Source organism: Lampetra planeri, chromosome 29, assembly GCF_965212315.1.
Source record: "Lampetra planeri chromosome 29, kcLamPlan1.2.h2, whole genome shotgun sequence".
In the NCBI taxonomy this organism is placed as follows: domain Eukaryota; kingdom Metazoa; phylum Chordata; class Hyperoartia; order Petromyzontiformes; family Petromyzontidae; genus Lampetra; species Lampetra planeri.
In genome coordinates, this window is record NC_136135.1 from 11,653,083 (window position 1) to 11,667,499 (window position 14,417).

The 14,417-nt window shown below is 53.2% G+C and overlaps 1 protein-coding gene across 2 annotated transcripts in view; it reads left to right on the forward strand.

Annotated features, from left to right (window-relative positions):
- The window catches only part of LOC144728673 (protein turtle homolog B-like), a 183,443-nt gene that overhangs the window by 116,614 nt on the left and 52,412 nt on the right, over positions 1-14,417 (forward strand). For both annotated transcript variants that reach the window (XM_078608261.1, XM_078608260.1), the window contains exons 5-6: positions 3,460-3,577; positions 12,383-12,524. In XM_078608261.1, the coding sequence (XP_078464387.1) occupies positions 3,460-3,577; positions 12,383-12,524 (260 nt within the window). The remainder of the gene's footprint in view (positions 1-3,459; positions 3,578-12,382; positions 12,525-14,417) is intronic.

The window sequence follows — 14,417 nt, forward strand, 5'->3', positions numbered from 1 at the left end:
GCCTAACAGGTATGCACAGGTAGTTAGGACAGTTAGTACTACTTAATATTAAACACAACGCAAAATAATAAATTGCATGACTGTGCAGAATATGAGTAACAAAATAAATAAACAGACAATTCGCCTCCTTCACAGATCTGTCCCTCCACGTAATTTTTTAAAATAAAAGTATTATTACAAATCCCATCAGCCGTGCGGCCTTCTGGGAATGCATCAATTCAGCCGCATTGATTCAACACAAGCAGACCCTGGACTGGTTTTCACATTCAGTGTCTCATCAGCAGAGCCAGGCTCGATCGAACCAATGCTGGTGAACTGCCAGATGTTTGATATCGGCAAGGACCATCTCTGGTGGATATGGGGATCGTAGCTTGACCAAAAATTATATCACACTGAAAAACTAAATAATCATTAGCATCAACGTTAGATAATTATCACGCAAGTATATGATCATTATGGCGGTATCCCGGGGTACCAAATAATACAAAATGGCCGAGGCAATTAAATGTTGTATTTCTGGGACACTATTTTTTCCAGAAGTGTACTTAACTCTGCGACTGGGGTACCAATAATCCGAAATCAGTGCTACTCCGCGATGTCGAAACGCCAAACAGAATTAAAAAATCCGTTATCGAAAAATTCGACTTTGAATCGTGCATCGTGCACAGCTCGTCGATATGCGTCGATTGCCGCATCTCCGACCATCAACAGACTAAAAATTACTGCATCACGGACATTACGCGAGAGCCGGGGTACTATGGTACCCACTGCACAGTTACCATGGAACCCCGGGGAACTATGATACCCCCCTGTCTGTCTCACTGTCTGTGTACTCCCATCCTAGCAAAGCGTTGAACTGCCAAACTGTTGGGTTTACGTTTCAACAAAGTACACAAATACAACAAACTTATCCCGCCCCCCCCGACAAACACTTGCTATTTGTTTTGCCCTTGGTCTAATCTAAACGAAGACAATCACACTTTGTACAATGTACGCTGATTGTAATGATAACTTTGAAATGCGCGCCAAAGCACTGCATGGCATATGCCCCTGGCAACGCAAAAATGACGCCTCTACAAGACGCGAAGACAAACACAACGGGAGCGGCGCTGTGGCGCGCAAAACAAACAGTGGAGGAGCAGCGAACAAACAAGGAAGGCACCTCAGCAGCACGGGCTGAGGAAACTGAATTGCAATAAGCATGGAGACAAGGCAGAGACTGCAAAGTACTGTAGCAGCACAAGCTGAAGTAAATCCTAAACAGCGTCCATGGAGACAAGCTAGAGACTGCACAGTTACCTATGCAGCAGCACAAGCTGAGGTTAATCCTAAACAGTGTCCATGGAGACAAGCTAGAGATTGCACAATTACCTCTGCAGCAGCACAAGCTGAGGTTAATCCTAAACATTGTGATGTCCTGTCCACCCCCACTACCCCAAAGTGTACAGTTACTACTGTAGAGTCAGTAGATACTACTAGAGATACCGTAGATAGCTAATTTAGAGTCAGTTACTACTATAGTCAGTAGATACCACTGTAGGGTCACTAGATACGACTGACTGTTGCATGTAGGGTGTGTTGGTATATATGCCGACAAAATAAAAATTGGGTGGAGAGGAGTAAAAACTTTTTGGAGGGGTCGACAATTTTTTTAAACCTTTTAGATCAACTATTTACCCCCCCCCCCCCTTTCTATAACTTTTTGATTCAGACCTTCTATAAAGCTCTTATTGTTGACAGACAAATGGACAAACATGACGTTGGGCTTTTATGATAGCTTAGTATTTGTGTATGTATATGTTATTTTTTTAAGAGAATACAAGTTTCGAAATATATATTTTCCCCTGGGCAAAGCCGGGTACTTCCTGCTAGTTGAGAATAAATGTTGTGTATTTTACCTGATGCACAAATGGAAAATTAAAACCCCTCCAGTGTGTGACCGTGGTCATCCAGAACAAGACCGTACAATGTAAAACGACGCAGTGCCCCGATTCACAAATACGAAGGAGACATCGCAGCGATACAACTCCGCTGCTCCTGACGTGGTTGTCTGGCTTCACCACCTGAATGTGACATTGTAGTTGTTGCTCTGCATCTACATCAGCAGCCGTATGGAAGAAGAAGTTTGTATTATCATAGGTTTGTGTCGAACGAGGTCCCATATCTTACAGAGAGGGCCCTTACCTATGAACAAACTGCAGTGCCCAACAGAACACAGGTAGCTCCGTGGGGAGTAAGGGCGGAGGAGCTCCTAGGGGGGCAGCTCGTGCAGGTGTATTTTTAACGGATGATGATATAGCGTATTTTTAGAAAGTGATGACACAGTAAAATTATGACATCACTATTCATCATTGTAGTACTCTCGGTACCGGCGTCTTGTGATGGTTTATCAGCGCCGGGCTGGCAGGAATATATTTATTATGAGCTTAACACAAAGACACATGTGTGCTACATACAGCATAGCATAACAACAACACTAGAGTCGATAAATATTGCAAAATTGTGGGAAACTGATGTCGCGACGATCTGAACTTTCCAAAATTTGACATTGCATCGAATCGCGACTAGTCCGGTGACCAAGGGGAAGAGAAGACATCGAAGGGCAGATGGTGAGAGACTCGTAGAGTGGCGCTCTGGGTCGTCTCGGCGTGTCTCTATGAGACTACAGGGTTACGAGAGTCTCAGACCAGATGGGAGGAGACTGTTAGGGCAGCTCTATGGATCTTTGTGTGATACTATGCGTCTCTGTGTGTATCTGTGTGACTATGTGTTCCTGTAGGATTCTGTAGATCTCCATGTGAGACTCTGGGTCTCTATGGGAGTCTCAGACCAGATGGGGGGGAGACTGTTAGGGCAGCTCTATGTTAGGGCAGTCCTATGCACAGCGATCATCCCCCCCCCCCCCTACTGGCGCACTCATGCCCTAGGCCGTTACTTGGCTATCATCAGGGAACCCGCACTGGCCAGCTTGAAGCACGGTCACCATCTGAGGCCCACCCCGGTGGTGAGGGGTGAGGCTACTTCCTCCGCCCAATATTGAGACGCCCGTTGGATGACGCCATCGACCATTTTATTTATTTATTTCACTACTGTTGTAGAAAATTGTAAATGGGTAAATAATCGCCCTTGACACATTTAATTTCAGGTGCATTGGACCTGGCGCAAAAGCAACTTAATTTAAAATGCGCAAAATGTTGTTTCCCCCCAAAAATAGTCAAAATAACCTTAATGAATTGATATGCACGGCTTGGGGCAGTCCTTATCCATCACTAGATTGACAAGAGGGCTGTACGCAGTGTTAAGCGTTGGTAGTGTCTGTCACTAAAGAATGTGATTTCCGGACTGAACTCACGATTGGAGCCATTTAATCGGTCGGCGACTCCTCCCGGTTCTCTTGACTTCTGGCCCGGTTAAGCAAAAAAATGAACAAAACTTGATTTGTGTGTGTGTCGCGGTCAGGTGCTCAACGGCAAATTGACCATTCCCAACGCCGATCGCTCCGACAATGGAATCTACGCCTGCTGGGCTTCCAGCAACCAAGGAGAGTCGATCCACATCACCCGCCTTCTGGTGCAAGGTGCAGTATATTACGCACGTGCGTGTTTGTGTAGCAGTTGCTTTGATCCGCGAGACATTACCTCAAAAATGTCTCATTAGTACCACCCAGCGTGCGCTGCACATGCTACGAAAGGATTTTCTGGAAAGCATTTCACCGCTAGAGCACATGCCTATGATAGCAAAAGAGGTGTGGAAGGCGTTTATGAGAATAGTTTGTTAAAATGGTGGCAAAATAGTACGTGGTTTCAAATATGTACACAATGGTGAAAAAGCAATAGGGAGCATGTCTATAGAGGACAGTGCGTACACAAAGCTGTCTGCTCATGGTGGACACTGCTGCCCGTAGTGGACATCGGACACTGAACACGTTTGTCACCCCAACTGGTGCCGACCATCCCCTTGGCTCATAGGCTACTTGCATCACCGCGGTGGCGAGGAGATGTTAACTACCACACAATCTCCGTGGTCGCGTACATTTTTTACTCCGTTTATATCCCTCCACACTTAGAATCGACGTCACGCGTTTAGAGTGTGTGGCCGCTACACATTTCCGCGTGATAAGCCACTTCGTTGAGCTATCATTTGTGGCGCGGTCACTTCAGAAAAAGAGCCATATAGCAGCTCAGTGGGCCTTACCTGGTAAAATAAAAAATAGGTTTTTTTTCTTTAGTTTTATGTCTGGGTCCTGGTTTGTAGGTTTCCTTTCAATCTCCTCATAGGCCAGTGCTCTGAGTGATGCCGTAGTGTCATGGCATGATTCAACGTTTGTGATGGAACATGTACGATGCTGATGATGTATGTGTAGTGGTGATACGCGCTGGTAGTAGGGATCGTGGGGTAGCGCGTGGTGATTGGCTGTGTGTTGGTGACGCGCGCTGACGGTGAGGGATCGTAGGTCAGCGCGGGGTCATGGGTTATGTGATGGTGATTGGCTGTGTGTTGGTGACGCACGCTGACAGTGATGGATCGTGTGGCAGCACGTGGTGATTGGTTATGTGCGCTGACACAAGAAGGGATCGTGTGGCAGCGCGTGATGATTGGTCGGCTAGGGTGGGTGCCCACATCGCGGTCCGCATAGGCTCCGTCTCCTTGGAGCGGAGGGCTATATAAGGCGGTGCGCGCGGGCGCTCGGGGAGAAGTTGGTGACCAGTGAAGACGGAAGACGGAGGAGGAAGAGATAGGGCCCTGAGACACCTAGTCCCGCTGTCTTTGTAAGGACCGGGGCCCTGTGTGGCTCAGAGGCGGGACCTTGGGACCCGGGGGCCGGACGTCCGTGTGAGGACCAGGCCGCGGGACCCAGTGTTCGTGATCCGTACCCAAGCTGGGGTGGGTCTAGAGGTTCCCCCGGATGCTACGGGACTGGAATGCCCGTGTGTGTGTAGCCGGGTGGAACGGGTAGCGTGAGCTGTAGTAACCACCCGTGTCAGGTGGAACGTGTAGCGTGAGCTGTAGATACCACACGTGTCAGGTGGAACGTGTAGCGTGAGCTGTAGTGACAACACGTGTTATTGTGACAACCCAAGTGTGAATAAAGTGTGCTACCCGTCAAGTGGTCTCCCGCCGTAGTTTACTATACTACAACTGGCGTCAGGAGTGAAACAGTCATCCTGCCATGGATACCAGGAAGACTCATCGGACTCACGAGTGTGACCGGGAGGAAAACCACGATGACTCAGGCCAGCAGGCATCAGGGGGAGAAGAGGAAGAGACGCCGGCGCCACAAGACCCTTCATGGGCGCCCAACGAGCGGCTGGGGGCTGACGCCGGACTCCGCGACGCGCACTCCCGCCTGGCGGAGCTACTACTCGCCGCGGCGTCCATCCTAGCGGAGATCACCACGTCGGGAGGATCGAGAACGTCGACGGACATTGAAAGGGCTCGCGTTGCTGATTCCCGCCAAAATGACTTTGAAATTCCCGCCATTTCTGCTGAGCGGCCATCTTTTGGCGGGAACTGCGAGCAACACGTGGCGGGAGTCCACAAATCCCTGCCGCTTACGTCATCAACGCGCGCTACGGGCCGCCATCAGCCACCCGCCATAGGGGCCGCCATTTTGCAGCTCGACGGTGCGGCGCGGGAGAGTCAGGAGCCAGAGGACGACATCATTTTCCAGCAGCGTCTTCCCGCGTTGACAGCCTTCAAGGCGGACGGCGGGGACTGGGGCGCATTCCAAAGAAGATTTCGCGCCCATCAAGAGATGTCGGCCTGGTCCGACGCTACGGCGCTGCGGGCACTGCCTGCCATGTTGGACGACGACGCGCTCGCGGCCTTCAGGTCCGCATCGAGATCGGCCCGCTCCACGCTCAAGGCTGCGCTGGGCCTCATGGCCAAAGTTTACGGACCACCTTCGGCCTGCCGCCACCAATTTTACGACTGACGGAAGGCGGACACGGAGACCGCGCTCGCCTACCGCACGGTGTTGTTGGCTCTCGCCGACGCCGCGTTCCCTCGTATGGACGAGGAGGGGCAGGACGCTATGGTTTTGGAACAACTGCTCAAGTTGGCACAGGACCTGGGGGTCCCCATCAACACAGCCGACGAAGTGGATATATGTTCGTTGCGTGTTGCAACGAGTATTCAGGCGCACGAGGTCCTGCAGCGGAAACAGGTGGTCGTTTGCACTGCTGCCGGGGTCTCAGCTCCGGGCCCGGTGGTCACCGAGCCCCAGGTCGTTCGCCCACGGGAGGAGGCGTTCGCGGCTGCACGACCGGGGGATTGGAGGTCGGGGGGTCGGTCGCCTCTGCGATCGACCCGCAAGCTGGAGCAACCGAGACCTCCGACGTCCCTCATCATGTGCTACAACTGCGGCCTTCGGGGCCACGTGGCGTCCGGGTGCCGCGCTCCACGTCAGCGCGCCACGGGACCTCGGCTGGACGACGACCACGGCCCCAAGTCGTCCCAACTACTCCCGGCAAGTCGCGGCACTTCACATGCTCGGCCTACATACACGACACACATGGGCCGTCGCTTTGCGGCGGAGGATGTGCGATTGGGGGTCGGGGAATCGGTTCGGAGAGGGGGGTTCGTACGGGGCCAGGGGGACATTGAATGGTCCGAGTTGGGCCACAGAATTGTGGCCGCGGCAGCCGGTTCGTCGGTCGTTACGGGATTCATAGACGGGGTCGAGGTCAGGGTGTTGGTGGACACGGGAGCGTCGGCCACTATAATTTCAGACCTCATTTATAACATTCTCCCCGTCTAATGTCGACCTCTGCTTCCGGTGGACGTGCCATTTTACGCGGCAAATGGGGGCTCATTGGGTATTATCGGTCAGATTCGGGCGTCCATTTGCATAGGGGATATTAAATTGGCGGGACCTATTTTCGTCTCCTCTTCCCTAGCGGTTCCTTGTCTGTTGGGCACAGATTTTTTGGCTAAGATGCCCATTAAAATTCTCGTGGATCAACGTTGTATTGAGCTGCCATCGGGTCGCCGTATTTCTTTTTTGTCTAACCCTACTGAAATACGGACGGCGTGCGCGACGATCCAAGCGCTAGCGACACAGACAGTGCACGTGCCCCCGGGTTCGCAGATGTTGATACCCCTCCGGTTGCGGAAGCCATTGGGTGGGGAGACTGCGGGACAAGGCGTGCTTTTGGGTCCATCGAATAGAGCTGTCGGGGGTCTGGATTTGGCGTTGGCTCAAACGTTGGTTCGGGCTGACGGGGACCCGTTCGTTATGGTGTTAAACGCTGGTTCAAGGCCGGCCATTATTCCGCAGGGCACCGTGCTTGCTCACGCGGCACGGGTCCCTGCGGAAGAGCGCCTTTTTGCACATGTTGATCCCGTCCCGGCGCAGAAAATTACATCGGGTGATGACCTTGAATGGGTCGATTCGCTGTGTGCGGACTCAAGTGATTTGTCAAGGGTGCAATTGGGTGCGCTGCACGCTCTGCTGATCGAATTTTCCGATGTGTTCAGCACGCACAAATATGATATTGGGTGCACGGACCCACATTGAAACAGGCGATGCAGCACCAGTCCGGCAGAATCCCCTCCGGCGGAGTCCTGCCGAGAAGGAACACGTTCAATCGGCCGTCAATGACATGCTGACGGCCGACATCATTTCGCCCTCATCCAGTCCGTGGGGAGCACCTATCGTTCTGGTTAAAAAGCAAGACGGCTCCTTGCGATTTTGTGTGGATTTCCGTCGCCTGAATAAAATCTCCGTGGCCGACGCGTATCCGCTCCCCAGGATGGACGAGTCCCTGGACGCATTGTCCGGGGCGCGGTATTTTTCTACACTTGACTTACTGTCGGGATTCTGGCAGCTGCCACTCGACGATGAGTCTAAACCTAAGACAGCATTCCGGACCCCAGGGGGCCTGTTCCAGTTTAATCGGTTGCCCGTGGGACTCCACTCCGCTCCCGCGACGTTTCAGCGCCTTATGGAATTGGTTTTGTCGGGTTTGCAATGGGATACTTGCTTAATTTATCTTGACGATGTCATTGTTTTCAGTAAAACCTTTGAGGAACACCTCCAGCGATTAAGAGGGGTGTTCTTGCGGATGCGTTCGGCTAAGTTAAAGTTTAAACCGGCGAAATGCCACCTTCTGCGGAAATCCGTAAGGTACTTGGACCACATTGTCGATTCTTCGGGGATCTCCACCGATCCCGCGAAGACAAACTGTGTCAGTTCATGGCCAACGCCCACGTCGGTTTCTGAGGTCCGCAGCTTCATTGGTTTTGCGTCATACTACCGCCGATTCGTGGAGCATTTCGCCACCATTGCCAAACCCTTGCACGCTCTAACAGCCAAAGGAGTCAGGTTTCGATGGGGGCCAGAGGAGGTGGCCGCGTTCTGCTCCCTTCGGGACGCCTTGGTGGGTGCCCCGCCCTTATGTTACCCTGACTTTACGAGTCCCTTCTTGCTGGATACTGATGCTAGTAGCACGGGCATTGGGGGGGTGCTCTCACAGGTCGTTGGGGGAGTTGAACGGGTGGTCGCCTATGGTAGCAGGGTTTTGTCGCCTGCAGAACAGCGCTACTGCGTCACCCGTCGCGAGTTGCTGGCTATTGTTTTTTTTGTGCAGAAATTTCGACCTTATCTATATGGCCGTCATTTTACGGTCCGGACGGACCACACGGCGCTTCAGTATTCATTGAGGGTCGCCCAGCCCTCGGGCCAATTGTCACGGTGGTTGGAAGTCCTCCAAGACTATCAATTTACGACCACTTACCGTAAGGGGTTGCGCCACACCAACGCGGATGCCCTGTCGCGGTTGTCGCCTAGTCCTGAATGTGCGTGCTTGATGGAGTCGGCGCGCTGTAAACCGCCAGGTGCTGTGCCCGAGAGTGAGTTGGTCGCCGCCACGAATGCGCCGATGGTTGACGTTCCCGCTACCCCTGCGGGCGGGGACTCGCTACTCTCACTGTCTCTCGTTGAGTGGGGCCGACTCCAGATGGCTGACAGCTCCCTGCTCGCGTTGCGTCGTAGGGCGGGGGGTCCCGAGGAGGGTCGAACATGGGCTGGCTCCTGGCTGCTCAAGCAGGGCCTGCTAATGAGGTGGGACAATATGTCCCGGCGGCACGCACTCGTCGTGCCTTCCGCTATGCGGGGCAAAGTTGTTTTGGCTGCACACGAACGCCTCTTACATCTGGGGGTAAACAAAACGCTTGCTTTGCTCCAGCGGGACTATTATTGGCCGGGGATGGGGAGCGATGTGGTCAATATACTGAAGGGGTGTGTGGATTGTGCCAAACGGAAACCACCGCCCGTTGCGCCAAATCCACCGCTACAGTCTATTCAGGTCTCGCGCACCAACGAGCTCGTTGCGCTGGATATTTTGGGGCCTTTTCCTGTCACGCCTAGGGGTAACAAGTACCTGTTGGTTGGTGTGGAATACTTTACCCGATGGCCTATGGCGTGGCCACTCGCTAACCAGTCAGCGGCGGCCGTGGCGGACGCTTTTGTCCAAGGCTACGTCTTGGACAAGGGGGCTCCCGAACGCTTGCTGACCGACCAGGGAAATAATTTTTCGAGTAAATTGCTGCAGGAGGTGTGCGACCTTTTGGGTACTAAAAAGGTGCGTACCTCCCCGTACCACCCACAGACTGACGGGATGGTGGAGCAACTCCACAGGACTTTAACCTCCATGTTGTGCCAGCAGGTGTGCGAGGCACAGGTTGACTGGGACTTGCAGGTCCCGGGGGTCCTCGCCGCGTATAGAATGGCCCCCCACGCAGCTACGGGGTTTTCCCCATTTTATCTGATGTATGGTCGGGAGGCCGATCCGCCCATGGAGACTCAGCTGGGACTTTCCGTGCCACGGCCTAATTCCAAATTGGCCGACCATATTAAATTTAACATTGCTAAACTCGCCGAGGCACGGGAGGCCGCACGGCTTAATTCGAGATCTCGGCAAGTCGCCAACAAGCGCTTGCGTGCACGGAAGGTGTCCGTGCACGATTGGAAACCGGGCGATAGGGCCTGGCTGCACTGCCCTCGTGCACCGTTGGCTACGTCACCTAAATTGTTGAGGCCATGGCGGGGACCCGTGGAGGTCGTGCGGGTTGCACGCCCCCAGTGTGTTCAGATAAAATGGGGAAAGCGCCGGTGGTACGTTCACCCCTCCCGGCTAAAACCGTTCTCGCCACCATATGGCCTTCCTTTGTGTCGTGATGACCGAGCAGGTGATGTGACCGACGACCCGGGGAGGGAGATCTCTTCGCCTGATCCTCACATGTTTTCGCCTGATCCGCTCCCAGGTGTCCGGGAACTGACGGCTGCCGACCACCGGCGACCAGATCCCCGGGGCACGGCCGGTTCTTCCAGGCCCGAACCGTGCCTTCCTGGGCTGCCGGTGCCACCGGACGGTCGACAGCGTCTCGTCCCGTACGACGGACCGGCCAGGCGGACTCGCGCTAGGTCGCGCAACTTTTCCTGACCGAATAAATGGGGTGGGGATGCGGGCCGACACGGCTGGAGCGTCTCGTCACTACGTTCCCCGTCCGCTCGACCGCTTTATCACCCGTTCAAGGAGCGTGCGGAAGGGGGATCGGTAGTCAAGGAGACACTGGACACGTTTTTTTTCGGAATAACTTGATTGTGTTACTCGTCGGTTTGTACATAGGTTGTTGTTGTGTTGTGTTGTTGTGTTGTGTTGTTGTGTTGCGTTGTTGTTGTGTTACGGGGCACACTTCGGGAGTGGGGTTTTTTTTTGGTTGGTTTGTTGTTGTTTGGCAGCCGGGCCGGCTGCGAGCTATGTGGGGGGGGGTGATGTAGTGGTGATACGCGCTGGTAGTAGGGATCGTGGGGTAGCGCGTGGTGATTGGCTGTGTGTTGGTGACGCGCTGACGGTGAGGGATCGTAGGTCAGCGCGGGGCCATGGGTTATGTGATGGTGATTGGCTGTGTGTTGGTGACGCGCGCTGACAGTGATGGATTGTGTGGCAGCGCGTGGTGATTGGTTATGTGCGCTGACACAAGAAGGGATCGTGTGGCAGCGCATGATGATTGGTCGGCTAGGGTGGGTGCTCATATCGCGGTCCGCATAGGTTCCGTCTCCTTGGAGCGGAGGGCTATATAAGGCGGTGCGCGCGGGCGCTCGGGGAGAAGTTGGTGACCAGTGAAGACGGAAGACGGAGGAGGAAGAGATAGGGCCCTGAGACACCTAGTCCCGCTGTCCTTCTAAGGACCGGGGCCCTGTGTGGCTCAGAGGCGGGACATTGGGACCCGGGGGCCGGACGTCCGTGTGAGGACCGGGCCGCGGGACCCAGTGGTCGTGATCCGTACCCAAGCTGGGGTGGGTCTAGAGGTTCCCCCGGATGCTACGGGGCTGGAATGCCCGTGTGTGTGTAGCCGGGTGGAACGGGTAGCGTGAGCTGTAGTAACCACCCGTGTCAGGTGGAACGTGTAGCGTGAGCTGTAGATACCACACGTGTCAGGTGGAAGGTGTAGCGTGAGCTGTAGTGACAACACGTGTTATTGTGACAACCCAAGTGTGAATAAAGTGTGCTACCCATCAAGTGGTCTCCTGCCGTAGTTTACTATACTACATATGTATTATATGTTGACACTTCTTTCGCACCATACGTAGCCAACTGTACTAACTGGAGGCGCTGTGCAGTGCACTTTGGGCCGCATAAAAGAAGCGAGTGTGGAGGTCGTAGAATAAACGTTCACTCAGCAGTTGAACACATTTAGCCATTGTCTTATACATTTTTATATTTAGTTGTATTCTTATTAAAGAACCCAGAAAAAAAAGTTGATTCCTAAAAGGGGGAAAAACGGCAAGTAACGCGTAACAAACCCGGGGCGATACACCCTCAAAATTATGGACAGACCGGGGGCATCCAGGCTCGCTGCCCTAATCGCAGTAGGGGTAACGATCGAGACCAGGGTATTTATATGAAAGGGAATAAAGAGGAGGGGTGAATCGTGTAACAAAACAGAATCAGAGCTAAAATAACATAAATGTGATGTCCAAGTTTGTCATTCTTGTTTTCTCCCTGGAGCAGCGATTGTCGTGCATTAACAGAGTTGGTGTAGTCTCCAGAGTCCCATACCTTCTCCCCGGCCCCCAATGTTCCAGCTATTCATGTTTCGGGTTCTACAGGGAAGGGGACTCATTTTGCCATTTTAATAACGTGAGTAGAAGAGCTGAGCGGGCCAAACAGGGCTGCAGCGATGCGCTCTTGTGTTGCGTTTGTTTCTGGTGGTAATTGTTTTGCGTTTGTGTCTGTAGAATAATTGTGTTGCATTTGTGTCTGGTGATAATTATTTTACGTTTGTGTCTGGTGGTAATTGTGTTTGTGTTGGGTGGCAATTGTGTTGGGTTTGTGTTGGGTGGTAATCTCCGTGTTCTCTCTCTCCCCCCGTGAAGGTTCTCCTGTGATCGTTCTGCCTCCCCGGAACGTGACGGCCAACATTACCCAGCATGCACTGTTCTCCTGCCGTGCCGAGGCCTACCCGTCCAACGTCACATACTCGTGGTTCAAGGCCGACAAGAACGTTCACGCTGTCAGGTGACAACAATAACAACGACGATGCCGTATGCGTTGTGTCCGTCACGAAATAGGCGTCGCTTAGATCGGCACACCCGGCTGGGCTGGGTGAGAGAGGGGCTGCCTCCCGGGACAGGCATCGGAGCGATCTCCACAAGTCTGGTGACCAAGGGGAAGAAAAGACTTCCAAGGGCAGATGGTGGGAGACTGTTAGAGCGATGCTATGGGTTTCCGTGCGTCTCTGGCTGAGACTAAGATACTATACGATTCTGTAGGTCTCCATGTGAGACCCTGGGTCTCTGTGCGAGTCTCAGAGCAGGTGGGGGGAGACTTAGGGCAGCTCTATGGTTCTCTGTGTGAGACTATGGGTATCTGTGTGTCTGTGTGACGATTTGTTCCTATATGATTTTGTAGGTCTCCATGTGAGACCCTGGGTCTGTGTGAGTCTCAGAGCAGGTGGGGGGAGACGGTGAGGGCAGATAGTGGAGGTCGCTGCATCTCCACCGTGCAGCAGGAGCAGCTGTGGGGTCTGGTGGAGGGTGCAGAGCGTGAGTAGTGAGAGGGTGTGGTGGGATGCACTGCGTACACCTCACTTGGCAAATGACATGGGACCAGCCAGGTGGCTCAATGGAAAAAAGCGAGCAGCTCACATTTGGAAGGTTGTTAGTTGAAATCCTGGTTGATAAAATGAGTGCCACCTTTTGGGGGGAAGTTAACGTTTAAGAGACTTGGCCCCAGCCATAGAAGTGTGTAATTTTCACCATTGTCTCTAGACTATCATTGGGAGATGAAAATCACAGCCAAGCTCAGTTAAGCAGGAAATTACTTTGACTTTCTCATGCAATTGTGCAAATTTCTCTCTCCACAAAAAGGAACTTTAGTATCAATTCCACAAGAATGTCTGCATGCAAATTGCCAAAAGGGTAGGGCCAGGTTCAGCAAAATTATTCTGTGACCATTTAAAACTAGACAGAAAACGAATTTCCTAGATGGAAAACTCATTATTTTAGAACTAGTTTTTTTGTCTAGTTTATTGTCCTTTTCCTGCACCTCCGGTTAGCGCGGTTGCCTACGTACAGTGTGAAAGAAGTTCAACATACATACGTACATACACACCCCCAGTGTCCAGTCACAACACAGGGTGACCAGGAGGGGTGGAGGTTTTAAGGGTAAAGGCACAGCCCTGCGATAACTTTCTCACGCCACTGCTGGCGGAAGGGCCTCTACTGGAGGGAACTCTGGAGAGGGCTCTGTCGCGTTGGGAGCTGAGTGGTGGTGAAGTCTCTGCCAGGAATCTCGATTATTCTATCGGAGGTTCTCACGAGAAAAAAATCTCAAATCGCTTTAATGGCAATCTGCTTTAGGCTGCCATCCAGTGGCTACCCTTGGAATTACCTCTGGATTTCTCTCGAGTGGGAGATTCGTGAATCGCTATGTATGTGTAGTGTCGTGCGTCTCCTCTTCATTCTCTTGCTCGAGGCTTGTGTGTGTGTGGCGTGCGTCGCACACACACTCAGAGACGAGGTGGTCGCAGGAGGCACCGTCCTCCCCTTTTATTGTTGTTGAGTTCACGCCACCACTCGGGCCCCCTCTCTCTCACGACCACGCTGCCGCACGACCCATCCCAGACACGACCCTGTCCGCGTTGCACCGACGGTGTCGACCGGGACAGCCAACTAATGCCCGGCCGTGTAATGATCGGGCGAAGGCGGCGGCAGCGACGACGAGACGAGTCAATCCCAAAACCGGCGGCCCGGAGCTCTCGCTCTCCACTGCTGATATTCCCCTCGGCGCCGCTTGGCTCCACCCTAGCCACACCTCCCTTCTTGAACCCACCAGAGGGTTCCAGGGGCTTCCCCAAGAGGTCTACCGTGACCCTTGCCCCAGTTCCTCTGCCCTGCCGGCATGCTGAGT